Source organism: Lampetra planeri, chromosome 72, assembly GCF_965212315.1.
Source record: "Lampetra planeri chromosome 72, kcLamPlan1.2.h2, whole genome shotgun sequence".
Classification (NCBI taxonomy): domain Eukaryota; kingdom Metazoa; phylum Chordata; class Hyperoartia; order Petromyzontiformes; family Petromyzontidae; genus Lampetra; species Lampetra planeri.
This window is the reverse complement of record NC_136177.1, coordinates 1,225,046-1,252,628: the sequence shown is the minus strand read 5'-3', so window position 1 is coordinate 1,252,628 and position 27,583 is coordinate 1,225,046. Positions and strand designations below refer to the sequence as shown.

The following is a 27,583-nucleotide window of genomic DNA, read 5'->3' as shown; positions in this document are numbered from 1 at the left end:
GCAATCCATCCAGGTCTCCAGAATAAATGAACTGGTCGCACTGGATATTCTGGGGCCATTCCCCGCCACCTCCAGGGGAAATAAATATTTGCTTACTGGGGTCGAATATTTTACGCGCTGGCCTATGGCCTGGCCCCTGGCGAATCAGTCGGCAGCAGCCATCGTCGACGCCTTTGTCCAAGGTTATGTCATGGACAAAGGTGCCCCGGAGCGGTTGTTGACCGACCAGGGTAGAAATTTTTCGGGGAAACTCCTAAAACAAGTCTGTGATCTCCTGGGAACGAAAAAAATTCGAACCTCCCCCTATCACCCGCAAACGGACGGGATGGTCGAGCGTCTGCATCGCACCATCACGTCTATGTTGTCGCAGCAAGTTTCGGACTCACAGGCTGATTGGGACTTACATATTCAAGGGGTTCTAGCGGCATACAGATTGGCTCCCCATGCTGCGACGGGGTTTTCACCTTTCTTTCTTATGTATGGCCGCGAACCCGACCCACCTGTTCGGGCACAGTTGCAGATCCCCGTGCCGCTGGGCAAATCTAAATTGGACGATCACGTTAAATTTAATCTTGACAAACTGACTGAGGCGCGGGATGCGGCGAGGCTAAATTCTGACAGGCGTCAGAAGGCGAACGAGCGCCTCAGACTGGCTCGCGCGCACGTGCTGCAGTGGAAGCCGGGGGACAGGGCATGGCTGCACTGTCCCCAGGTACCACTCGCGACCTCCTCTAAACTCGTACGCCCGTGGCGGGGCCCCGTCGAGGTTGTTGAGGTTTTGAGGCCTCAGTGCGTTCGAATCCAATGGGGGAGGCGCCGGTGGTTTGTACACCCCTCTAGGCTGAAGCCTTTTGTTGCGGTGCGGGGGCCCACGCCACGCACGCGAGGCCAAGCATGTGGGGGGGTCGACCGACTCGGAGGGTCCGTCGCTGCTCTCGCCTGATGTGTTGCCGGCTGTCCCACCCACAGGTGTACCGGGAATGACGGGCTCACGCCCTGGAACCCCCACAGGTGATGCCGACAGTCGCGCGACTTCAATCGCGACCTCACCTCGAATGGGACAGCCGCCACCGGATGGTCCGCCGTCCGGGGTTGCCCCGTGTGACGGGCCTGCGGCAAGGACGCGCGCTAAAATGCGCAGACTCTTATAATATACAGCAGGAAGAAAAAGAAAAAAAAAAAAAACTTTTCTTATTTATTTTCCTTCACGTGTCATGGTTACTGTATGCTGCGTCGGTGGTGTGCTCCTTGCACACTGAGTGTGTTGTGTTGTGTGGGCGCGGTGTGTGTGTTGTGGGTGCGTTGTGTGTCGTGGGTGTGCTGTGTGTGATGGGGGAGTTCCTGGCTAGTTGTACATACGTGCTTACGGATTTCGTATTTATGCGGGGGGGGGGGTGCGTCGGACATTCCCTTCGGGGGTATGGTTGTTGTTCTTGTTGTTGTTCTGCTATTTGCATTTTGTTGAAAAAATGAGGCACACACGGGGTCGAGGGGTAATTGTTCCTTTATTTGGAATTGTTGCAGCCGGGACGGCTGCGAGCTGTAATGGGGGGGGTGATGTAGGGCTGTTACGGGAGGGCTGTAAGTGCATACGATCCAATGGGTAACAAACACAGTGGGCGGAGTTACGGGAGTACACGGGGGGGGTGCCCGCAGCGACGTCCGCATCAGGCAGCCTGGGGGGTTGTGATCCTGATGGGGGGTATAAAGGGGGAGGACAAAGAGAGCTCGGGGCTCAGTCTGGGAACAAAGGAGGAAGAGTGAAGATCCTCTAGCTAGAGCCCTGGACTCCCCTCGACGCCGCCCTTGTCAGGGCTGCAGAGGAGCGAGCCAGAGGCGTGGTTCCGTGAACCAGGGTTAGACCCTGGGACTCCGGAGACCGTAGCCCGACTCACCAGTGTCGGGCCAGTTAGCCTCCCCTAGCTCGTTAGAGGAGGACTTGGGGATAGGTGAGATTAGCTAGGGGGTATCCCCAGTTATCCGGGTGAGGGGGCCGCTACCCCCTCTAGTGTTGTCCTGTACCGATAAGCTGAAAATAAATATACGTGTGCCTCAACCTGGGTGTCCAGCGTCTTCACCGGTACTTCACGTGTATGGGTTGGCTGGGGCTAACCCTGCCAGCGTTTCGCGCAAGCGCAGCTGCGTGCCTTGTCCCCGCCCCGAGTGGCGTATTCAATTAAATAAAGGAAGTCAAAGAATCAAAGTTAAATAAATAAATAAAAATCGCAAATTTGACTCATTTAAAGTCGACGGACGTGAAAAAGGAATAGCGTTTGCCCAGCGCGGGGCTTACGGCCTGGTAGCGTAAACCCCACCGTTTGAGAGCCGAATCCCGCGCAAGCGCACGAACGCAGACAGACGGACAGATAGACAGACAAAAAATGCCTTTTATAGGTAAGATGTAAGTGTCGTGTATAGTAGTGTAGTGTTTCATAAGTAATGTAGTGTGTATTAGTGTATAGTGTAGTGTATAGTAGTGTAGTGTATAGTGTCGTGTATAGTAGAGTATAGTAGTGTATTGTAATGACAGAGCGTTACAAAGTGTCAGGCATTAGGGGCCGTCCATAAATGACGTCACGCACCTGGGGGGGGGGGGTCAGACATTTGTGACGATGTGTGACGAGGGGGGGGGGGGGGTTTGGGAAATGCAACTTTAAATAAATATAGACAACACGTTCTACTTATTTAAATATACTTTTAAATTAATGTTTCTCCTACAACATCAGAGTGCAGCGCTACATTAAATACGCACTACAACGACAATGGTTCAAAGCGATTTGAAGCATGTTTTATTTTGGGGGGGGGGGGCAAAGCTTTGTGACGTCATATTTGAGGGGGGGTCTGACTTTTTGTGACGCCGTGTGACGAAGGGGGGGGGGTCAAAAATCGTCCAAAATCGTCCAAAATCGCGTGACGTCATTTATGGACGGGCCCTTAGGCACTCATCATCAAAACTTAACTCCACGCGTACAAATAGTTGTTGTAAGTGCTACGTCTTGTGCTGGATGCACGTCGTCTCGTCGTCGTGTTTATCGCCGGGTATCAAAGCCGCCGCCACGTTCCGACGTTCCGGGCCCCCACCACTCCACCTCCATCGCTCCGCCCGCTCGCTCCGTCTCCTGCGGGGAGGGGCACTCCGGGCTCCTCCTCCTGCTGTTGCTGCTGCTCCAGGTTGGGGCTTCTCGCTGTGAAGCTCACGAGGTCGGGGCCACTCTGCCTGCTGCTGCTCTTGCTGCTGCTCTTTCCCCTGCTGCTGCTCCTGCTCCTCCTGCTGCTGCTGCTCCTGTGGCTGCTCCTTTGTTATGGGGGATGTCCGGTATGCTGCACATAATAAGACAATTGAAAATAAAAAAAATTGTGTATATACTTAGTTAAACAATACCAGATGGGGCGCCACGGTGGCTAGTAGATGTTAACTACCTCGCCTGGAGGCCGTGGGTTCGATCCCGACGCCTGCTGTATGTAAGTCTAGGGGCACCCCCAGTGACAGCTGTCCCTGTGCGTTAGTCTACTGCCAGTAGGGGTAGCGATGATCGCTGCTGCTGTGTGGCCTATCCTAGGGGCACCTCCAGTGGAAGCTGTCCATGTGGGTGAGTCTACTACCTTGCCTGGTATACAGGAGTTCGTGGGTTCGATCCCAGACGATGCCTGCTGTATATTTGGAGTTTGCATGTCCCTCTGTCTTTCTCCCCATGATGAGATGTTAACTACCTCGCCTGGTATACAGGAGGGCGTGGGTTCGATCCCAACCCGGACGCCTTGCTGTATATTTGGATTGTGCGTGTCTCTCTCTCTGTCTCTCTCTCCCCGTGGTCGCGTGTATTTTTCTCCAGGTCCTTCGGTTCACTCCCACATTTAGACTCAACGTCACCACACGTTTGGAGTATTTTGGTTGCCGCTATGAATTTCAGGTGACAATAAGCCGGACTTCGAGATCAGCAGCGAGGGAGTTGTAACGATTTAATTCGTGGCAAGCACTCTGCGCGTGTGTGTAATGAGTGTGTGTGCACGTAATGAGTGTGTGTGCACGTAATGAGCACGCGACCTTACAATGTAAAGTCGCCTACGGCCAACCGGGAAGCCGACAGATCTAGCTCAGGCGAGCCAACGTACCGGGGGGCACGTCCGTCGAAGGTTCACAGTCGTGGCTACATCTCCTCGCGTCCGCAGGCTGGGGTCGTCCTCCTTTTTGAATCGTGGAAGTTCGCCGAGAAGCCGCAGAAAAGATCCCCGGGCACTCAAGATGCCGCTCAGAGCCAACGTGCGATGGGAAGACATCGCCGCAGCTGCTGCTACTGCTGCTATCGGTGAGCGGTGTCTCTTACTTTTGCTTCCTTCTCGCCACAGAACTCTCGCTGGGTGGGGGGGGGGGTGCGTCGGAGTCGGCAGCGTCGACTGACGTGAGTTTGACGCATCGCACGATCGTCGTCATTGTCGTCACAGCTGTCTCTCTCTCTCCCGTGGCAGAGATGAGATATCGGCAACGCCAAATGTATCGCTGCGAAAGGCTTCTGCTGCTGCCATTGCTGCTGCTGCATCTCTAAGCTGGAGCCAAAGGGGTGACTCAACGTGGGGAGTTAGAAAAAGGGTTCCGCATATATAGAAGACGACCTGGTGATGCGGGCGGTAATGGAAAGGAAACTGGCCGCTAATTTGGACACACACACGTATAGTAGGATGGACATGCACACACGTGTGTAGTAGGAAGGACACACACGTGTAGTAGGATGGACATGCACACACGTGTGTAGTAGGATGGACGCACACGTAGTAGGATGGACGCACACACGGGTAGTAGGATAGACACACACACATGTAGTAGGATGGACACACACGTGTGATGTTGCATACTTTATGTAAACATTAACCCCCACTCTACTGGTCTTCTCACCTGATTGGCTCACAAGTTACGACGTCACATTTATCCCCTCTGCTCTATTCAAGACCGAAACAGGAGGAGGATTTCTCCACAACTCTGTAGCTATCTGCCTGATGATGCTGCTGGTTGTTGTTGTAATTACCGGCGAAACGTCATGGCTGTTCGAATTGTAAATGTTGTAGTGGGTTTACTCTCCAAAACAACAATTGGTTAGTGTTGAACTAGTAATGAATTATAGATGCTGTAGTGGGTTTACTCTCAAACACACAACCGGTTAGTGCCGAACTAGTAAGGAATGCTAGATGTGGGTTTACTCTACCAAAAACAACCGGTTAGTGCTTATTCTTAGGTTTTTTTTTCGGTAAAGTCACGTAGGTAAAAAATTACAATTAATAAAAGTAAAATAAAATAAAAAATAAAAATCACGACGTTTCGGAGGCAACACAAGCTTCCGTCTTCAGGTGGAACCGTCACAGCCCGACAGCTGTATCAAGTAAATGAGAGATTACAGGAGATACCACTCCGTATATATAATGGTTGAGGGGGGGGGAAGGGCCAGGAATGGCCCACTTTTTATTATTATGGTAAGGTGCGGTTTGAGACTATGAATAGACTGCATAACAAAAGACTGAGCCTTTATTATGGAGAGGTTCGGTTTGTGACTACGCCTAGCCTACATAACAAAAGTGTGAAAAAAGAAAGCTAAACCTGGTAGAAAGCTAAACCTGGTAAAAACAAAACTGGCTTAACTAGTAACAAATGGTAGATGTTATGGTGGGTTTACTGTCCAACACACAACCGGTTAGTGCTGAACTAGTAACGAATTGTAAATGTTGTAGTGGGTTTACTCTCCAACTCAACAACCAGTTAGTGCTGAACTAATAATGAATTGTAGATGTGGGTTTACTCTACCAAAAACCGGTTAGTGCTTAACTAGTAACAAATGGTAGATGTTGTGGTGGGTTTACTCTCCAAAACAATAACTGGTTAGTGCTGAGCTACAAACGAATAGTAGATGTTGTTGTGGGTTTAGTTTCCAACAACAACCGGTTAGTGTTGAACTTATAGTAATAGGTTTTTACCCTTTTATCTGGCACCAAAACTGACACCTTTATACAAGGGATCATGTTTGCAATAATCACAACACAAGCAGTCAAAATGCAAACAAAAAGAGACAACTCTGATAATGATATGCACTGTCCTTGAAATTGATTGGTCCACACCCGAGACGGCTTTTCTTAGAGCCTAGTCTCCACTGAATCTCTCCTTCTGCTGCGTCTTCCTTGGGACAGGCGATGAGGGGGAGGAGGTGGAGGAGGAGGTTGCCCCGTCTCTACCCGTGGAGTCGTTCGTCATCAAGCGAGAAGATGAAGAGACGCCCAGGAGTGAGATGTGGCTGCCGGTGAAGGTGGAGAGAGAAGCCCGCGATGGCGGTGAGTTCGCCACCCCCGTCAGAGGCTGCCGTTGGCCTAGAGCTCTCTGTTGACGCGTGATGTGCTTTGTGAAATTTCAGCGTGTGTGTGTCTGTATGTGTGTATGTTCAAATTCTTTCACACCGTACGTAGCCAACCGTGCTAATCGGAGGTGCGGGGGAAGGACAGCAAACTAAAATACACTACAACAAGAACATCTGCCATTCGCCACTAAGTGGTGGTGACGTCACCACGGCGCTTGTGCCAGGCCATGTGCACGTTAAGGCCACGTGAAGTGTCGAACGCCCGCCGGCAGGAGGTCACGGGGCAGACCCAGGTGCCATGGCTTGACTGACTGAGATGACTGGCCGATGCACCGCCTGTGTCCCCTACTATGCCAACTATACACTACGCACTACTATACACTACACTATGATACACCACTACTACCCTATACACTACTACACATGACACTACTATACACGAAACTACTACCCTAAACACGACTATACGCTGCACTACGATACACTACACTGCTACACTACTATATACTACATGACTGCACTATACACTACACTACTATACACTACTAGGGGTTGTTCGGGGGCGCCTGTGGTGCCCCCTCACAACTATTTACGGCCTTCGGCCAGGAAAGTCATGAAAAAAATTGCACGCGAACGACGCATTCACGCAAGCACCCGATGCTCCGTTTAGAAGTTTTAAAATTAAACATCTTTGAATTGTATTATGTTTTTAATTAGATACTTAATTTCTTAATTAAAAGCTTATAATTTTACATCTGGAAGACTTCATTGAAAAGTACATTTCGTGTGAATTTTCTCTCGTCATTAAGTAGATGGCCTTGCTGGGGGTTTGGTTCGATGCGGACATTCACCTGGTTGGGATTGTGGGATGGAGATAAGGCGACACAGAGCTGGCCGTGCGAGAAGACCGCCGTCTGCAGATCGATTCCAATGTAATTGAACGTCTGTCCCTACGCCTCCGTCGTTCATGCAGGGGGCACATAGGTTTGCAGCGCCCCCTGCATGAAAACGACGGAAAGTGCAGCGTTCATCATAGATAAAGTTGTGCGCTTATATATGAGTATAATACACACTACATACTGCAATATACATTGCACTGCTATGCACGACACTATACACTACACCATTAAACTAAATTGAAAATGCATTTATTTAGAACTGCTTGTTGTTGTGTTTCGTTTGTTGCCCTCCCTGCCCCCCGCACTTCTCATTAGCATGGATGGCTTTGTATGGTGCGAAATAAGTTCAATATACATACAAACTACACCATTATACACTACACTATGCACTACTATACAGTATACTATACACTACACTACAACACACTATGCTTCTATCCAGTACACTATACACTACACAAATGTACAGTACAATACACTGCAACCCGATTCACTTCTATACACTACAATAATATCAATCACATAGATTCAAAACTTATTTCTTTAGAACTGATTTTTATGTTTAGTTTGTTGTCCTTCCCCCGCATCTCCGCTGAAGCATGCTTGGCTACGTACAGTGCGAACTAAATTCAACACACGGTGGCTAAGGGAGTTAGATAACTACCTTGCCTGGTATGCAGGAGGTCGTGAGTTATATCCCAACCCTGATGATGCCTGCCACTGTGTATTTGTAGTTTGCTTCTTTCTCTCTCTCCCCGTGGTGGTTGCTTGGATTTTTTTTCTCCGGGTTCCTCCGGTGTGTGTGTTTTATTTCTCCCCCCCCCCCTTCCACGTTCAGAATCAACGTCACGGGTGTTCCGGCCTCTGAGTCGAAATCGTCACAGGGCACATCCGTGACGAGGCGCGCTAGTCAGCTACGCCTCCCTCCGTTCGGCTTGACGTCGCCAAATGTTTTCACCCTCTTTGAGTTGAAGGTGTTGACGTTCGCATCAAAGAGGAGGAGGTGGAGGAGGACGAGGACTACGTCGGTGTGGACGGAAGAGGGAACGATCGGAACGTCACGGAGGAGGGCCCGTGCGCCGATGCCAGAGAGTGTCGCGTCAAGCGAGAGGAGCCGTGGGTCGAGCGGAGGAGGCACCTCAGAGTGGTGGAGGTGGATCTCCAGAAGCTGATCAACGGTGATGGCGACGGTGGTGACCGTGGTGACCGTGGTGACCGTGGTGACCGTGGCGATGGTGGTGATGGTGGCGACGGTCGCTCCGTGAGCCCGCGGGGAGGAGACCGAGATGCCTCGTCAGGCGTGGCGGAGATCGAGGTGGTGCTGGAGGACGACAGAGATGGTAGGGGACACAGCGGCTGAGGGGAGATGTTAAAAACCCTCGCCGGATACACAGGAAGTCATGTGTTAGATCACGACCCTGATGAGATGTTAATGACCGTCGCCAGGTACGCAGGTCATGGGTTCGATCACAACCCTGATGAGATGTTAACTACCCTCGCCAGGTATGCAGGAGGTCGTGGGTTCGATCACGACCCTGATGACATGTTAACTACCTCACCTGGTATGAAGGATGTTGTGGGTTTGATCCTGACCCTGACGCCTGTTGTATCGTATCACGGTGGGCTAAGAGATGTTAACCACCTCGCCTTGTATGCAGGAGGTTTCATGGGTTCGATCCCAGATCCTGATGTCTGCTGTATATTTGGAGTTTACGTCTCTCTTCCCGTGGTGGCGTGGATTTTTATCTAGGTCCTCCGATTTTTTCCCTCCACATTCATAAAAGTGTGTTTAAAGTATTTGGCTGCTGCTATACACACAATGATGATATCAGCCACTTCGTTGAGCTATCATTTGTGATGGCCAGGTCGCAACTGACAAAATAGCTACACAGCTCAGTGGGTCTGACCTCGTAAAATAATTTTATTTATTTATTTTATATATATATATAGTTGAACCCTTTACCATTCTGATGACGTGCGTGTACATGCCCAATTTTCTAAACACAACTGTGATGAACCCAACCGGTAATATGTACCGCATGTTTCCAGGTTAACACAATCCATTCTAATGTGTATGATTACATCAAGCCCCCCTCTGATCTTCGCAGCCGATAGTCTCACAGTGATGACATCGCCATTGCTCTATTTGAGGCAGGTACCAGGAAGACTTCTTCACAATTCTGGCAAATCGCCTGATGAAGCTTTTTGTTGTAGTAATCACCATCACGGTACTCGAATTATGAATGTTGTGGGTTTACTCTCCAATACACAACCGATTAGTGTTGAACTAGTAACTATTTGGCATGTTTGTTTATGTGACAAACTCTTTCTAATTAGCTGTGTTGGGTGGTGGTGGTGGTCTGTTAACCCCTTTCCCGTTCTGAGACATCTGGCAGGTCGCAGGTTCAGGGTTAGCGGTGGTGTCCGGTTCACCGCCAAATCTCGGAACGTCGCAGGCGGTTCAGCATTAATTGTAGGCATAGTAGTGGCAGTAGAACCGTAGCAACATGACCACTGCCGCCACTCTACGATAGCTGGCGCCAAAAATTGTGCCACACCACAACCCTCCCTCATAGCCTTGTAGAGAGCCTCGGTACTGATTAGGTTATTTTTTTTTCTTCCGGAATGGGATCGGAAGAAAAACTGATGTACATGTATGTCTCCTTCCCCCGCACCTCTGATTAGCACAGTGGGTTATATACAGTGTAATAGAAGTTCACCTTGCACTACACACTACATTACTATATACTACACTACTATACTACATTGAGAACTGCTTTTTGTTAGTTGTCCTTCCCCCCCCCCCGCATCTCCAATTCGCACGGTTGGCTATGCTTAGTGCGATTGAAATTAAATATGCCAATACCAGCCATTCGCCACTAAGTGACGGCGATATCACCACGACACCTGTGCCAGGCCAGGTGCCTTTTGAGGCCATGTGAAGTGTCGAAGGCTCGCTGACAGGAGGTCACAGGACAGACCCAGGTGCCATGGGTTGGCTAACTGGGATGTCTGACAGATGTGTAATAAAGGACTCTTTCACAGTGTCGATCTCCGTTGTCCTTTATTTGGGTTCGTGTAATCTCGCTCCCACGGCGTCCTCGCTCAGGCCCGCTCCTCCTCCGTCGATCACTCCACAGCCACCCTGCTGCTCCGTTCTGCAGCCACGCTGCTGCTCCGCCCTGCAGCCACACTGCTGCTCCGCTCTGCAGCCCCACTACTGCTCCGCTCTGCAGCCAGCCTTCCACAGCTCGCTAGCCCCCTGCGCCCTGACACCGTTGGCCGACGGTGCCGAGGTCTCCCAACACGTGGCGATCGCGCCACCCTCCCCGTACTGCCCAGCGTGGCCTCCTCCCGTTTCACTCCGTCTCAACTCCCCGATCCCCTTCCGGTTTTCTCCCTAAATCCTCTCCCCCACTTGACCTTAACTCCGCCCCCCTCAATCCTTGCTCGCATTACACGACCCCCCCCCCCCCCCCCCTAATGAAAAACCCAGCCGTCCCCGGCTGCAACAGAATAAAATAATGCGAGCAACTTTTTAACCATCGGGCATCACCGGACAACGGAGATTATAACAAGACGATAATAAGAACAACAATAACAAGAACAACAACGAAAGGAAAGGGATTTGGAACGCGTGCGGGTCGCCGGCCCGTCCTGAACGGGCGGCGGCCCCCCCACAGACCGAGAACGCGACGGGGTTTTAAGAGCGACGGGATTAGAACCGCCTGCCGCTGTTGGAGGCCCGTCAACGCCAAGGTCCCGTTCCCCAGAGAGACCCGAGTCCGGGGTCTCCCGCAACCGTGTCTGTGGTGGGGTTGGAGGGGCAGCGGGGTCAAGTGTCCCCATCGCCGTGGTAGGCCCACCCAGAGCAGGATTCGCTGCATCTGCCTGTGTCACGGCCGGTTCGTCTGTAGAAGGCACGACAGGCGCGCTTGCAGGGTCAACAGGCAAAGGCAGAGGCGCGTCGGATGCAACAGACACCGGCAAGGCAACATCAGGAGATGACGCATCCGTCAGCGGGGCCACGTAGAGCTTCAACCGAGACGTATGGACGTACCAGCGCCGCGATCCGAACCAAACACGCGCGGACTGCGGGTTAGGAACCTCAATCAGCTTAACCGGCCCCTGCCATGGTTTGTGCAACTTAGGAGCGGTCCCCGCCCGCACCTGCGGGCAGTGCAGCCAGGCCATGTCCCCCACTCGCCAGGGGCATTTACCATTCGAGCGCCGGACGCAACGTTCGTTCCGTGCCTGGGTCTTGGCAGTAGCCAATCGGGCCCCCTCCCGTGCCTCGGTGATGCGTCGAACAGTGTCTTGAATGTATTCGGGGAGAGGCTTAACAGGACCCTTCACCCCCGTACCCAGCTGTACGTCCACCGGCGGCACATTCTCGCGGCCGTACATTAGAAAAAATGGAGAATACCCTGTCGACGCATGAGGCATCATCCGATACGCGGAGAGTACCCCAGGGATATGCAAATCCCAATCAGCTTGTTTCTCGTTAACCGTGTGACATAGCATGGCCGACAGCGTCCGATTAAGCCGTTCCACCATGCCATCCGTCTGCGGGTGGTAGGGAGACGTACGAACTTTCTTGGTTCCCAGAGCAGCGCGCACTTCCGCCAATAATTTAGAAGAAAAATTTCGCCCCTGATCCGTGAGCAGCCTTTCCGGCGCCCCTTTGTCCATTACATATCCAAACAGGAAGGCGTCCGTGATAGACGCCGCTGACTGGTCGGGTAAGGGCCAAGCCATTGGCCAGCGGGAAAGATATTCCACCCCGACCAGCAAAAATGTATTGCCCCTAGCGGATGGCGGGAAGGGTCCCAAAATATCCAACGCCACCAACTCGTTAATCCGAGCCACCTGTATAGACTGCACCGGCGGCACATATGGGTTTTTAGGCGGCTTCCGCCGGGCACACTCGGGACACGCCCGAATGTGTCCGACGACATCCGTCGTCATGCCGTGCCAGAAGTAGTCTCGCTGCAACGTCAACAAAGTTTTCTGCACCCCGAGATGTAATAGAGTGTCGCAGTGCAGAGTCCGAATCAATTCGTACCGTAACGACGACGGTACTACCAGACGCCAGCGATCGTGCAACCCCTCCCTCCACATCAGCAACCCATCCCGGAGAGCGGCCCCTGGCGTCCCACCGGACAGCAGTCCCCCCGCTCCCTTCGCAGCCCGACTCCGTAAAGCCCCCAACGAGTCATCAAGCAATTGCTCGCGAATTCATACCGAGCGCGGCAGGTTCAGAACCCCATCGGCCGGTCCTGGGCACACTGGAGCCTCAGGCACCTCGACAGCTGACACAACAGGCCGAGGGGGTTGCTGAGCCGGCGTACACCTATTCGTACCTGACGCGCAAGCGCAAGGGGACCCCTGCGGTAATCTGGAGAGCGCGTCCGCGTTCGCGTGACACGACCCCTTCCGATATTGAATTTCGAAGGAAAATTCCTGCAGGGTTTCCAACCATCGTGCCAGTTGGCCAGATGGTTGGTCAACTCTCAGGGCATATTGCAGAGCCGCATGGTCCGTGCGCACAATAATCGAACGGTCGTATAGATACGGCCGATATTGGCGGAGAAAATAGACAATAGCCAATAGTTCGCGGCGAGTAACGCAGTAGCGGGTTTCTGCCGGGGACAGCACGCGGCTACCGTAGGCTACCACGCGTTCCATGCCGCCCTTGGACTGTGACAGAACGGCCCCGATCCCGGTGTCACTAGCGTCCGTATCCAGAACAAAAGGGCAAACAAAATCCGGATAGTCCAATGTCGGCGCCGTCGCCAAACGATCACGTAGGCCCTCAAACGCCGTTCCCTCCGGCGGTCCCCAACTGAACCTCCGACCCTTCTCCGTAAGGAGGTGCAAGGGCCTAGCGATCATAGCAAAGTTCGGAACGAACCTGCGATAATATGAGGCGAACCCAAGGAAGCGACATACGTCCCCAACTGAGGCCGGGGTTGGCCAGTGGCGAACGCACGCCGTCTTCTCTGGGTCCGTGGCCACCCCGTCCGCACTATGTGTCCCAAATAACGCACGGATCGTTGCAGTAGGTGACACTTTTTGGGTTTAAATTTCAGACTGGCGGAGCGCATCCTAGCAAACACCGTTTCCAATCTCTGTAGATGTTCGTCAAATGTGCGGCTAAAGACGATGACATCGTCTAAATATATCAAACATGTCTCCCACTGCAGACCCGTTAACACCAGCTCCATCAACCGCTGAAAAGTGGCGGGGGCAGCATTCAAGCCCATCGGAAGACAATTAAACTGAAATAAGCCCTGCGGCGTACGGAAAGCCGTCTTTTCCCTCGAGGACTCATCCAGGGGAAGCTGCCAGAATCCCGAGGAGAGATCAAGCGTTGAAAAAAATTTCACCCCGGACAAGGCATCGAGGGAATCATCCATACGCGGCAGGGGGTACGCGTCTGCCACGGACACTTTGTTTAATTTGCGAAAAATCGACGCAAAATCGCAGTTTCCCATCCTGTTTCTTCACAAGGACTACCGGCGCGCCCCATGGACTGTTAGACGGGGATATTATGTCAGCAGCCAGCATGTCCTCCACTGCGCCGCGAACATGATCCCGCTCCGTCGGGCTCAACCGATGCGAGTTCAACCGAATCGGAGCGGCGTCCCCCGTATCAATGTGGTGGGAAAGCAAGGAGGTGCGTCCCAAGTCAAAATCATCCGAGCTGAACACATCGGAATAGCTTAGCAACAGCGCGCGAAGCGCAGACCGTTGTTCCCCGGTCAGGGATGAGTTCTCCCCGCACAACTCGGCAACCCATCGATCATCCTGCCCCGTGGGGCCCGAAACCCCCCCTACCATGTCCCGGCGGCCCCGGTCGTCATGGGCTGTGAACGCAGTCATGGCGTGAGCCAAAACCGTTCCGGCCGGTACGCTAACATTCTCCGCACTCCCATTCAGCACTTGTAAAAACGGAGGCTGACCCGGCGGGACAATCGTTTGTGCCCCAACTAGCGCCGACCCGCCCGTTATAGCCGTGGACGGTGCTAACAAAACCCCCGCCGCTCCCTCAACGCCAGGCACTGGTTTCCGATATCTCAACGGAATAAGCATCTGCGAACCAGGTGGAATGTCAACAGATACCTCGGACAGCGCCTGCACCTGGCAGACAGGGGCAGACTGGCCCCAGGGCGACGGCAAGAACAACATTTTCCGACCCCCCGGCAATTCAATGCAATTTTGATTAACCCTTATTTGAATGGGCATTTTTGCCAAGAAATCGGTCCCCAACAAACAGGGCACCGCGAGGGACCTGGAAATCAAAACGGTCCCTGAAGCCGACACCCCCCCAATCGATATGTTGGCGTCCACCTGGCCCACAATGCCCATACTTCCCCCGTTCGCCGCTATGCAAGAGTCATAAACCGGTCGCACTCTCCCCGGCGGAATGCCCAAGAGATGGAAAATGACGTCTGATATAATGGTCGCGGACGCACCGGAGTCCACCAAAATACACACCTCGACCCCCTGAATAGAACCAGGCACAGTGGACGACCCAGTAGCGGCCGCAACCACCCTCCGTGCCAATCTCCGCCACTGCGTCAGCGAGCGACACGGGTCAATTGGCGGCCCCCCGTTGTTAACGACACACGGACCGCACGGCGATGGTGATGCATGAGGTGACAGGCCTTGCCAGGTGTCTGATGCGCACCGACTTGCCTGTCCTGGATGGTCCTTTCGCGTCACGTCCGTGGCCGAGGCCTCCTGCTGTGGCGGCCCCGGGATGCGAGCCCAACAATCCCTGGCGAAGTGGCCCTTACGGCCGCAGCGGAAACACTCCACGTCGTTTCGGCGCGCGGCATCCCCTCTGTCCCGACGCTCCCGTGTCGGCGGCCCGGACCCCAGCCCCGCTCCCCCTCGAGCAGGCCACTGGGCGGAGGCGGCCGTCAACTCCTGCGGACCCTTGTCGTCAGGAATGTAGACCGCCTTCTTAGGATCCCACCCTGTAGCACCGCCTTCGACGATGGGGCCCCCCGTCCAAGCTGACACCTGTTTCCACCGTCGAAGGTTAAATTGGGCATCTACGCACTTAGCTGCAGCAAGGGACGTCAACTTATCATGGCCGCACACCGGCATGGGGATCCCCAAGTCTCTAGATAATTCCAGCATCTTGCCCAATATGAGGGGTTCTAACAAATCAGGCTCCGTCTCAGGATATGCGGCCATAGCCAGTTCCAGAACGGCGCCTCGGAATGTCACCGGCGATTCTTCAGGCGCCCGTTGCCGCTGTACGAATCTACGATGAGCATCGTCCGGAGGCTCATACGCGTCCGCCATTTCCTCAAAGACCCCCTGTAACATCCTCTTCTTTTTGGCCTTGATGGAGCGGAAGAACCTGACGGACTCGTCGTCGAGAAGTGTTGGTAGGACTTCCAGGGCCTCCGCGTCCGTCCATTTGGCGGATCGTTCAGCCGCTTGAAAACGGCAGGCGAACGCGCTCCAATCACCGCCGATGGAGAACTCGTTAACAGTTGTCAAATGATGGCTGCGGGTCCTTGCTCTGCCGTGCTCCATCGATGGTGACTCGTGCGGCAGCGACAAGATGGCGTCACTCCGCAACGTGTTCAAGATGGCGGCTCCCCGCGGTGGAGGGCGTAAGATGGCGGCTTCCCGCCGTTCCTCCTCGGCCACGCCCAAGATGGCGGCTTCGTGCCGCGTGGTGGAGAGGGCTGACGGCGTCGGCAAGGCCCCGGCCCGCTGTTCCCCGCTGGGCCTCCCCGAAGTCGTCGCCGGCGTCACGAGGTCGCACAACTGCGTCAACACCGCCTTAAGTGCCTCCAGTTGGGCCGCCACCTGTCGCCATCCTTCATCAGCGTCCACTTGCGCGGATGGACCCACCGAAGCAGCAACGTCCTGCACCCCCGGACCGTCGCTCGTCCCAGCGTCGCTTCCCCCCTCCATCGTCGGTAGCGCCACCGCTGGAGGGAGGTCGTCTTCAGAAGATGCAGCAGAAGATGGTGCAGGGACGTTCTTTCTTCTGAGCTGTTTTGACATGCCGTTTCACTTCTGACACCAGTGTAATAAAGGACTCTTTCACAGTGTCGATCTCCGTTGTCCTTTATTTTGGTTCGTGTAATCTCGCTCTCACGGCGTTCTCGCTCAGGCCCGCTCCTCCTCCGTCGATCACTCCACAGCCACCCTGCTGCTCCGTTCTGCAGCCACACTGCTGCTCCGCCCTGCAGCCACACTGCTGCTCCGCTCTGCAGCCCCACTACTGCTCCGCTCTGCAGCCAGCCTTCCACAGCCCGCTAGCCCTCTGCGCCCTGACACCGTTGGCCGACAGTGCCGAGGTCTCCCAATACGTGGCGATCGCGCCACCCTCCCCGTACTGCCCAGCGTGGCCTCCTCCAGTTTCACTCCGTCTCAACTCCCCGATCCCCTTCCGGTTCTCTCCCTAAATCCTCTCCCCCACGTGACCCTAACTCCGCCCCCCTCAATCCTTGCTCGCATTACAGATGCACCAGCTGTACCCAGCGCTCTGCTCGCTTTTGTGAGTGTTGCTTCTCTGCCCTCCGTTGTTGTTGGAGGGTGACTGCCTCGAACTGCCCTGTAGCATCCTTCACAAGCTTCCTCCATAGAGGCCAATCTTGACACCGCTGGTACCAGTCTTCAGCAAGTCCACTCAGCTCTACATCCCCCCGTACCGCATCAATCCATCTCTACTCCATCCCGTGTCGTGCCTATTTAGCCCCGCTATCTGGCCAAACAGAAGCTGCTTGTGCATTCGGTAGTTGGGCATGTGGGCTACATGCCCAGCCAACGCAGCCTTGCCTGCCGGAGGAGCTCATTGATGGAAATGTGTCCAGATCATTCAAGGATTTGTGAGCTCGCACAATCCAGCCTGGTTAAACCCAGGATGCATCATAGGCAGGCCAGCCTGAATGTTTCTAACCAGTGCAGATGTTCCATTGGAGGGGTCCACGTTTCACAAACATAGAGGGCATGACCGTGGTCGAGAAGACCCAAAGCTTCATGTGGAGCCACAGACCAGGTATCTTCCACACAATTTTATGCAGCCGATGAAAAGATAATTCGGAGTAAGACCTCTGCTGTAAAACCAGAGCTGGTAATCAGCACACTGCCCAGGTATGGGAAACTCTCCACTCTCTCCACAATTGCTCCATCACTAATGGGGTGTTGAGGGGGTGGAGTGTTTGATGGCCTGATAGTAAGACCGTACCTCTTAGTGGCACACTTCAGGTTCGGCAGCAGTGCCTCCAACTCCTCCTCTTGAGTGAGCTGCAATCACCAGATCATCAGCATACATAACATGGTTGACCAATAGGGAGCCATCCCTTGACTGCACACAGGCATCGATCAGCCTCCCATTGTATCTGCACCAGGTGTAAATTCCTCCTGTACACCCATGGAAATCTTATCGAACTACGTGGTCAAATATGATGAAAAATAATGTGGAAGCCAGAGGACATCCCTGTCGCACCTCAAGGTGAACAGGGAATGGCTCTGTCTCCTGGCCACGTAACTTTACCCAGGCCGACCCTTAATGATTATGAGCAGAAAGTCAGGGATTTCAAAAGCACGAACAGCCCAGAGTCTTAGCCTGTTACCGGTATCATAGGTGTTGACCAGGTCAATAAAGCAGAGATGTAGGTCTTGTTGGAATTTTCTACACCTCTGCTGTAGCAGACAGAGAATATGGCATCCGTGTAGGACCGCCCTGGTCTGAAACCACATTGAAGACCTGCAAGCCTCTCCTCAGCGTGCCTGGCAGGGTGATCTTGAATGATCCTTGCCAGGACCTTTCCTGGCACACTGAGAAGAGATATGCCCCTGTAGTTGTTACAATCTGTGCAGCCCCTCACAAAGAGGGCAACCACCAGGGCATCTTTCCAATCCTGCGGAACCCGTCCTGTGGTCCAGACAGATGTGATGATGTCATGTAGGGCAGTCTACACACAGATGCCACCCTCCCTCAGCATTTTGCTTGGGATATCATCTCTGCCCAGCGCTTATCCTGGTCTAAGACTTTGGATCACCCTTGGTACTTCCTCAATAGATTGCACCTCAGCCAACCAATCAGAAGGGCTGGCGAATTCTGCCAATATTTGAGGCACCGCAGCCCTAGCAGGGTCGTGCCCACCTTGCCCCCCATGATGTTGTCTGGGCTGAGGGAATTCCCCTCCCCCAAGACCTCACAGAAATGTTCTGCAAACCTGCAGACCTGTTCCAGAGGGTCCAGTATCAAACCACCTTTAGAATGTTGATAGGTGAGGCGCTGCAAGTTACTTTTTTGATGGAATTAAATCGTGATTTTTGATTCAGGCAAATTCTATCTCTTTAGCAACCCGTGCCCACTGCTCATCCTTGTAGCGTCGCATGGCTCTCCGAATCTCCGAGCTAAGGCTGCGGTAAGCCTCCTCATTCTTCGATGTGGGATGCTGTAGATGGTAGGAGTGGGCCTGTCGCTATTTATCAGCCAGCCAGACTACATAACAGTGCAGCCATTGCAACTGCATGAGCCACAATCCTAAACCTCGCCCATTTCCCCTCAACAATGCAAACCCCAGCTCCAAGCGATGTTGAAATTCCTGCTTGCAACTATCATCAGCTCGCTGAGACCAGGCCACTGTGGGTTTTAATGGGTTCCCAGATGGACACCCCCACCGGAATGGAAGAAGAGCAGGGACATCTTACAGATGATAAGTCGATGGTCAGTGGGCAGATCAGCTCCATGGTAGGTGCTAGTGTCAAGGGCATGGACTCACAACCGCTGGTCTGTGACAATATAGTTTAGCAGATGTTCTTGTAGATGCGCCAATGCCAGAACAGTGTGTTGGTAATTACAAGTCCATGGGTTGCATACAAGTCTAGCATCCTCCTACCGTTATTATTGAACTGATTTGGCCCATGCCTTCCGATCACTCCAATCCAGATGTCTGCGTCATGACCCACTTGAGTATTAAGGGCACCCAACAGGATGCCTCTCTCCCAAGGGGCCACTTTAGCTAGCACCTAGGACAGGAGATTATAAAAGGCATCTGACTCATTGGCCGTATCTGCATTCCTCCACTGATATGCATCTTTAGTGGGAGCTTAAGAAACCAACACCATAATTCCTCGGCTCTTGTTGATGGGGAGCCAAGCCTACAGTCGCCTGGGACTTGCAGCTTCCCACACCTCATCGTCACGCTCCTACACCCCCCTCCCTGTTATTTGGCAGTTTCCTGCCCCGAGTGGAGATGTGTCCACCCCTCATGATGACTAGAGCCAGAACCGGTCGACCGGACCTCCTGTATTCCAGAGGTCCAGGCGGCACCGATCCATCTTCCGACTGAGGAGTGGCAGCCTTTCCTCCACAACGACAGTCCGAACATTTCACGTGACTAATCTGTGGTCTCCTATTCCTGGAGGAACCCCGTGAGGCGAGTTCAGTCTGGCGCTGACAGATGGAGTTTGGCCAGAAGGCATGATGAACACCTGTCCCCCTGATGCCTCTAGCATGAGCTTATTTTGGTGTTTCCACCGTGATGTTTGGTAGAAGTGCCAAGTGGAAGGGTTACCAGCACCTCACACGCACTGACCTAGCTACATACACACTCCCCACTCACACCACCACGGCCCACACACACATAGCCTGCACCACCTACACACACAGCCTCATCAAACGCACACCACCCGCACGGCACTGTACACACTTTACACATTGTAGTACACCACACTATACAGTACATACACGCTACACTGCGCTACAGTACACCACACATCCTACAGTACACCACACGCTAAAGTACACCACGTGACTGAACACTATACAGTAATCCACACTAGGCTGAACCGCACACTACTGTACACCATACAATACATTAAAAACGTAACAATACACACATAAACATACACAGACACGAACACACGCACACAAACACCACAGAGACACGAGGACACATAAATACACAGATACAAAAGAACACAAACTGCACACAGACGCACGTGTTTCACTCACAAGCAGCACGCGGGCGAAATGAAAAAACTGGACAAGGGTGAAACTTTAAAGACCATTCCTTCTAATTCCCGACGCAGGAGTAGCGGCGGGCGACGGACGAGCGCGACGGGCCGGCAGCGGCGACCTGGCCGTGCACACGTGCCCCTCGTGCGGCAAACGTTTCGCCCGCGACTACCTCCTGCGGGCGCACGCGAAGAGCCACAGCCGGGAGAAGTTGCACGTTTGCCCAGTGTGCGGCCGCGGCTTCGCTTGCCCCTCGAACCTGCGGTGCCACGCGAGGACGCACACGGGCGAGAGGCCGCATGCGTGCTCCGCGTGCGGCCGCCGCTTCGCGCAGCCATCGCAGCTCAAGAGCCACGCGAGGACGCACGGCGGCAGCGGCGACGGCCCCCACCGGTGCGCCGTGTGCGGCCGGGGCTACGCGCGGCCCTGCGAGCTCAGGAGCCACACAATGACGCACACGGGCGAGAGGCCCCACCGGTGCACCGAGTGCGGCAAGGCATGCGTGCGCCCATCCGACCTCAGGGTGCACATGCGGAGGCACTCCGACGAGAGGCCATACGCGTGCGCACTGTGCAGTGCTGCCTTCAAGTACTCGACGTCGCTCAAGTACCACGCGATGGTGCACGGCGAGGAGAGGCCGTACCGGTGCCAGCTGTGTGCCAAGGCCTTCGTGCAGTCGTCGGTCCTCAAGGCGCACGTGGCGGCTAGGCACGGTGGGCGAGAAGGGGCCGTGGGGGCGCTGGGCACGAGCGTTGGAAGAGGGGGTGGGGTAGTTTTTCCGCAGGTCGGGAAAGGGAATGTCTTCGGGGCGGTGACGAACGGTTGTCCGTAATAGAGGGGTTGTAAAAATGTGTGGTTGTTTTTGTTGTTGGGCTGTTAGATTGTGGAAGTATGTGTCAAAGCTATAATAGAGGTTTTTGGGTTGGATTGCGGAAATGTGTCGTTAAATCTGCCGCCACCTGGCGCAGCCAATTAGTTAAGGTTGTGTTACGTAAACAAAAAAACGTGGCCAATAATACAATTCATAACGTGCACAATGTTGCAGAATTACGAGGCAATTCTAAGACGCGGAGCCGAGCTCAGTGTCAGATCATGTCACGTGGTTCCAGGGAGACTGTTAAATGTCGAGCTGAAGAGATATGCCTTTAGATTTAGATTTAAAGCTTTCGTGACTGCAGGGATTCATCTTCTTGGTTCTTTCGGTAAAGTCACGTAGAAGGGAAGTAATAAAATAATAAAAATAAAACACAATAAAATAATTCTCACGACGTTTCTGCCACAACGCAAGCAGCCGTCCTCAGGTGAAGAACATTTCTGTCGGAAAGACAGCGTCTGAATGAACACCACCAAGCTTGGCAGCGTATATTTAAGCTGGGTTAGGGGAGGAATTTGCATATCAACAGAGGAATTTTGCATATTTATGGACAATGTAGATATGGGATTAGTCACTACTTGTGGAATGCGTATGATTGTATATTATTATGTTTTATTATTTTATTATTTCCCTTCTACGTGACTTTACCGAAAGAACCAAGAAGATGAATCCCTGCAGTCACGAAAGCTTTAAATTGAAACTTCACCCACTTGTAAATACATTGCAACTACTGTACTGTAGTGGCGATCACGCGGATTTCGGATTAAAACCAGAGCAACATGTTTTTTCGGTTTAAACACGTGACGTGTAATACACGTTTCCAAGAATAACGATGTACAGCTGTTTTTATATTATTAATTTGGGATTAATGGAAAATCCATGGGTTATTAATTCACATCAACATCACAGGTGCGCGGTTAATCCACAAATCGGATAAACCCCACGCGGACAATCGAGAGTCTCCCATAATTGGTGTTAGAACATCTTAACACCTCTTTTATTTATAGAAAGGGTAAAACCCTATTATTTTTAAATATGCGTCGTTAAAGCCGCCACCGCCCCCCTCCCAGGAAGTTCTCACGACACGTTTATATGTTTACGCTATCTAACCCAAAATTTAAACCACCTCTATTGTTGATATTTGTTGTGAAAAGCACTACTACGTGTTAAACTGAAAAAGCAGTGCTTGACCATTCTATAATAACTCAAAGATAAAAGTGCAAAGGCTTAACCAATTGACCATTCCAGCACCAGCATTAGCTTATGTGTCTCTAACTAAAAACTAAAACTTAACTATTTATTTCGCCAGGCATAAGGCCCCACTGAGATGGCTATAAAAAATAATAGCCCCACGAAATGGGCTTATCACGTGGGAATGCATAGCAGCATCTAAATACTCTTAAGCGCATGTCGATTCTAAATGTGGAGGGATCAACCGAAAGACCCGGAAAAAAATCCACGCGACCATGGGGAGAGAGGGAGACACGCAAACTCCAAATATACAACAGACGTCAGGGTTGGGATCGAACCCATGCACGACCTCCTGCATACCAGGCGAGGCAGATAGTTGCTCTTGGATAATGATGTATGTATGAATATCGACATTTTACAGTATGATGTTACATTTCGTTAGCCAGTCAAAAGCACAGATCCGGATGACGGATTAATATAAGACCAAGTTACAGGAATCCCTCTCCAAATCGTGGACTTGCGGACCGCGGTTTTGTGCACGCACGGTTTCATTATCTCTGTACCGATTTACCAAAAATTGGCCTGGAAATTTGAGTATCCGCGGGTGAACACAGTGTTAAGGAAGAAGTCAACATGACATTTGTATTGTTATACATCATTGCATCACCGCGGCACGACATTGTATTGCGTGTCACCATGAATGAAGTGATGTCCCGACGAAGTTTATCTGTGAGACCTTTTTATCAGAGCCATGTTTGTTTGCATGTTTTGCACAAGTACTGCGTGTGGTCAATGCAGACTTGATGCCTCGCAAAAGGTGTCAACTCCCGTTGTATTATTGCCAGAAAGGTTCAAAACTAATTCTTATTTTTCAAAGATATTAAATTTTTTGCTTCCGGTTTCCGGAAACAGATACATTTTTCACTCTTAATCGTGAGGGCGAGTGCTGTGGCACCGGAGGGTGAGGGTGGGCTGAGCCTCCCTCCTCTCTTCTCCTTCCTCCTTCTAACCAGGCCTTCCCACCATCATCTCATCGCCATCATCGTTAATATTAAAGGTGTGTAAAGTTCACGTAATGTTTTTTACTCATGTTGTGTTATGTTTGTGTGTGCATTTTATTCGGTGTTTAGTGAAGAAAAAGACAGCTAAATTGCGAATTGTAAATGTTGTTGCGGGTTTACTCTCCAACACACAACCGGTTAGTGCTCTACTCGTAACTAATTGGCCACGTTGTGTTTACATGACAAACCCCTGAACTAATTGGCCGTGTCGGGTGGTGGCGGGTTTAAAGACACGTTTATAATTTAGGTCATCTAACCCAAATGAAATGGATGTTGGTCGCAAAAGCCCGACAACTACTAGTGTGTGTTAAACTAACTTAGTTCAGCTACGAAGAGTCTGACCCACGGCTGTGGTTCCTCAAACCCCCCGCACCCCCAAACTTCCCATCGGCGCCCTGTAACTTCGCCAACCACAAATTTGCCTACCCGCGGCTTTTTCCCAGGAGCCTAATGACAATTCCCGGTCCCCGCACGGTGTGGCGAGCGATTGCCGTGTATCCAGTCAAGAGCACGGTTCGGGATGAAGGATTTATAGAAAAGACCGGACATGAAAAGGCAACCACTCCAACGTCCACGCAAGAAAACTACCACATTTCCACCTGAGTCACAAACTAAAATATAAAAAAAAATGTTACCAGGTGTAAGGGCCTCCCCCCACTGGGCTGCGTAGCTCTGTTTCAGAAGCGGCCCTGGCCACACGAGATGATAGCTCAGTGAAATGGGGCTTATCATCATGTGGAAATGGAAAGCAGCAGCCAAATACTCTCCAAATGCGTGGTGACGTTGATTCTAAAAGGGTTGTCACGTAAACAGAACATTCCAATTCGTCACCCGTACAGCACATCGGTGGGTTGGAGAGCCAAGCCACAACATTTACAATCCGAGTACAGCGTTTCACCAGTAATTACAACTAGCTTCATCAGGCGACAGCCAGATTTGTGGAGAAGTCCGCCTGTTTCGTTCCTTATATAGAGGTGTAGATGTGGTGACCACGCTTCTCCCAAATACAACTGTCAGCAGTAGCAGAACACGCGTGTCAACAAGGACACTCAATTGATTTTGATAATGTTGAAGTACTGTGCAAAACTAGCTACTACTGGCCAAGACTAATTAGAGAATCTATCGAAATTGAAAGAAATACATATAATTTTAACTGTTTGGATAGTTACCGTCTTAGTGCTGCGTGGAAGCGAAAGCGAATCATCAAATAATACATGGTTTAAATGCATGCCTGTAAAGGGCAGCATACTTTAATAGGGATTACCATTAGTACAGCTATTTTAATACACAAAATAGACAGGAAGGACAAGATCATAGATGTTGTGGCTTGGCTCTCCAACACACCGGTGTGCTGTACTAGTGACGAATTGCCACGTTCTGTTTGCGTGACAACCCTTACTAGTTGGCTGTGTCGGGTGGTGGCAATTGTATGAGTGACACGTTCATATATTTACGCGATCTAACCCAAAAAAAACATAAAAAAATCTGAGTACGACGTTTCACCAGTAATTACAACTAGCTTCATCAGGCGACAGCCAGCCTTATATATATTTATGCAACCTAACACAAAAAACCTGTATTATGGATGATATTGTTCGCGAAAGCCTACGTGTTAAACTGACAAACATGCCAGAGACGTCTCGGACACGGGGAAAGGGGGGGGGCGGCGGCTGACAAGGTGCCACGTCAAGTTTGACCGACGAAGTTCAGGCGGCGAACATCACAGCGGCGGTATGAAGCCTTTGCCCCCCTCCCTCACCTCCCTCCCCCGTGAATCGATGACGAGCAATCCTGCGGTGAAGGTATGACGCCAAGAGGCGATTAGCTCAGTGGACTTTAGCCGGTGGAGTAAAACATGGTTTGGATTTTCCATTTTTCTTGTGTTCGCGATTTGCTCACGTTTCCTTCCCTGTAGTTTCGCATTCCGATCGTGTTGCGAGTTCGGGGACCCCCTCTACTTAGTGAACGTTCAACTTATGAACTTGCAGAGATATGAACAAACCTGTCCCCCGTATGGTCCAGTTGCAGCTGTTCGGACCGAGAGTTGTAAGTTAAACCGCCGCACAATAGATGGTGGTGGTTGTTCGTGTATCAAGCACTGGCTTATTTTGAGTCTCAGGACCCAAACAATGAAAGGTTTACTAAGGTGTCGGCAGCTGTTCATGATGATACTGCCTGTTACAAGTTGATTTATGAAGATAAGAGAGCAACTTTGTAAGTTTTTCAAGAAAGTAGAAAGGAAATACGAGCACCAAAATGAATTAGCATCTACATTTGCAAGAACATGAAGAATCAGTGACGTCTACATCTGCAGCGCGTTAAGAACCAGTGGCATCTACATCTGCAGAGCCTGAAGAACCAGTGACCGGATAAAGAGGGCTAAATGGGTGCGGTACGGGCTAGAGAAGAGATGGAGTGATGTGGTACAAACGGATGTGTAGCTGAGTGGACTTACCAATTACTTGGCCCAAGCGGTGTCAAGATCGGTATCTGTGGAGGAGGCTCGTGAAGGACGCTGCTACTGGGCAGTTGGAGGCAGCTGTCCTCCAGCAATAATGAAGGGCAGAGGAGCGATGCTCACAACAATGAGCGGAGCGACGGGTGGCTAAAACGCAGCAAATTGGCACAGTAGGGGGCACGGGTGGTGAATCCGCCAGTCGTCTCAGTCGACCTGTGGCACTTGCTCGGTCTGTCCCATGAGCTCCATGCCAGTGGGCGTTCGACACTTTACGTGGCCTTAAAGTGCACACGGCCTGGCACAGGCGCTGTGGTGATGTCGCCACCACTTAGGGGATAATTGGCGGTTGTTGTTATTTAACATTTACAGATTTGTAATTTTGCTGAACCCCGTGCCCATAGTGGACATCGGTGAAAAAAGTGCTTCAATGCTCATCAAATTCTTCCGCACCCTCCTCCCCCTCCTCCCCATCAGTCTAAACAAAAGATTCCCGATTGCAACGATTCTTGATGCGAGGCTCAACAACTGGGGGGCGTCCCGGCGCTCCCTCTGCCGTGGGTCCCCGCGTGCACTCCCGAGGTGCGTGATGCGCTCGAGAGCCCTCTGCTGTGCACGGAGCGCTCGAGCAACGGGCGCCGTCCGCCGGCGTGCGCCAGCAGGTGGCTCTTGAGAACCGACGGGCGCCTGAAGCTCCGGTCGCACACGGCGCACCGGAACGGCCGGTCGTCAGTGTGCGTGATCGCGTGGCTCTTGAGCGTCGACGACTGCATGAAGCCCTTGCCGCACACGGTGCAGACGTGCGGCCGCTCGCCCGTGTGGATTCTCGCGTGGCTCTTGAGGTTCGACGACTGCAGGAAGCCCTTGCCGCACACGCCGCAGACGTGCGGCCGCTCGCCCGTGTGTGTCCTCGCGTGGCTCCTGAGCTCCGACGGGTGAATGTAGCGCTTGCCGCACGCGTGGCAGGCGTGCGGCCGCTCGCCTGTGTGGATCCTCATGTGGCTCCTGAGGTTGGAGGACTGCACGAAGACCTTGGAGCAGTCGGGGCAGGCGTGCGGCCGCTCGCCCGTGTGGATCCTCGCGTGGATCCTCAGGTCGGAGGGGTGGGCGAAGCGCTTGGCGCACACGGGGCACCCGTGCGGCCGCTCGCCCGTGTGCGTCATCGTGTGGCTCTTGAGGGCCGATGGGCGCACGAAGCTCCTGCCGCACAGCGAGCAAGCGTGCCGGGCAGCCGGCGCGCCGCCGCCTCGGCCACCGCCGACGTCCCTCGAACGTCGGCCCAGCGCGGCGTCCGGCGCTACCAGGGGGGTGGGAGGGGACCGATGCGGTGGAGTGAATTCGTTACCTCCTCGCTGTTGCGCAGAAAAACGACTGAAGACCGAACTATTAAGCTATTTTGTGCGATCATTTGTGATGGTTGGCCAGATCACTTCTGGTAAGATAAAATTATAGTTTAGTTTAGTTTTAGCATGGGTCTCGATGAGTACGATTCTCTATGGATCTCTGTGGGTCTCTATGGTTCTATATGAGTATGGGTCTCTGATTCTATATGAGACTGTGAGTGTAGAATGAAGATCATGCGTTTAGAGTATTTGTCTGCTGCCATAAATCTCGACACGATGATGATATTGGCCACTTCGCTGAGCTATCATTTGTGATGGCCGGGTTACTTTTGAAAAAGAAGTGAATAGCTCAGTGGGCTTTACCTGGTAAGATAAAAAAAAATAGTTAACTTTTATTTGCATATATTTTTTAAGTGATT

The 27,583-nt window shown here is 52.3% G+C and overlaps 2 protein-coding genes across 7 annotated transcripts in view; one reads left to right on the top strand and one right to left on the bottom strand.

Annotated features, from left to right (window-relative positions):
* Positions 1 to 2,801: 2,801 nt before the first annotated feature.
* LOC144737677 (uncharacterized) overlaps positions 2,802 to 27,583 on the bottom strand; it is a 36,808-nt gene continuing 12,026 nt past the window's right edge. Inside the window, exons 6-8 of one of the 3 annotated variants that reach the window (XR_013589049.1) lie at positions 25,822 to 27,118; positions 4,114 to 8,555; positions 2,802 to 3,321 (exon numbers count right to left, since the gene is read on the bottom strand). Coding sequence is in view for 1 of the 3 variants with exons in the window: in XM_078620499.1 (XP_078476625.1) it covers positions 26,343 to 27,118 (776 nt within the window). In the remaining 2 variants the exon portion in view is untranslated. Of the gene's footprint in view, positions 3,322 to 4,113; positions 8,556 to 22,075; positions 27,119 to 27,583 lie in introns of those variants that run through there. The other 2 variants (XR_013589050.1, XM_078620499.1) reach the window with 2 other exon arrangements.
* LOC144737664 (uncharacterized) lies at positions 2,953 to 23,376 on the top strand. Of its 4 annotated transcripts, none has more exons than XM_078620475.1 (5): positions 2,953 to 3,171; positions 4,171 to 4,307; positions 6,172 to 6,312; positions 8,209 to 8,574; positions 20,315 to 23,376. In XM_078620475.1, exons 2-5 carry the CDS (start codon positions 4,244 to 4,246, stop codon positions 21,070 to 21,072), a joined length of 1,329 nt encoding a protein of 442 aa, XP_078476601.1. In that variant the 5' UTR covers positions 2,953 to 3,171; positions 4,171 to 4,243; the 3' UTR covers positions 21,073 to 23,376. The 4 variants fall into 4 exon arrangements, with proteins under 4 accessions (XP_078476601.1, XP_078476598.1, XP_078476599.1 ...); XM_078620472.1 differs by having other exon boundaries at positions 2,953 to 3,201; XM_078620473.1 differs by having other exon boundaries at positions 2,953 to 3,590.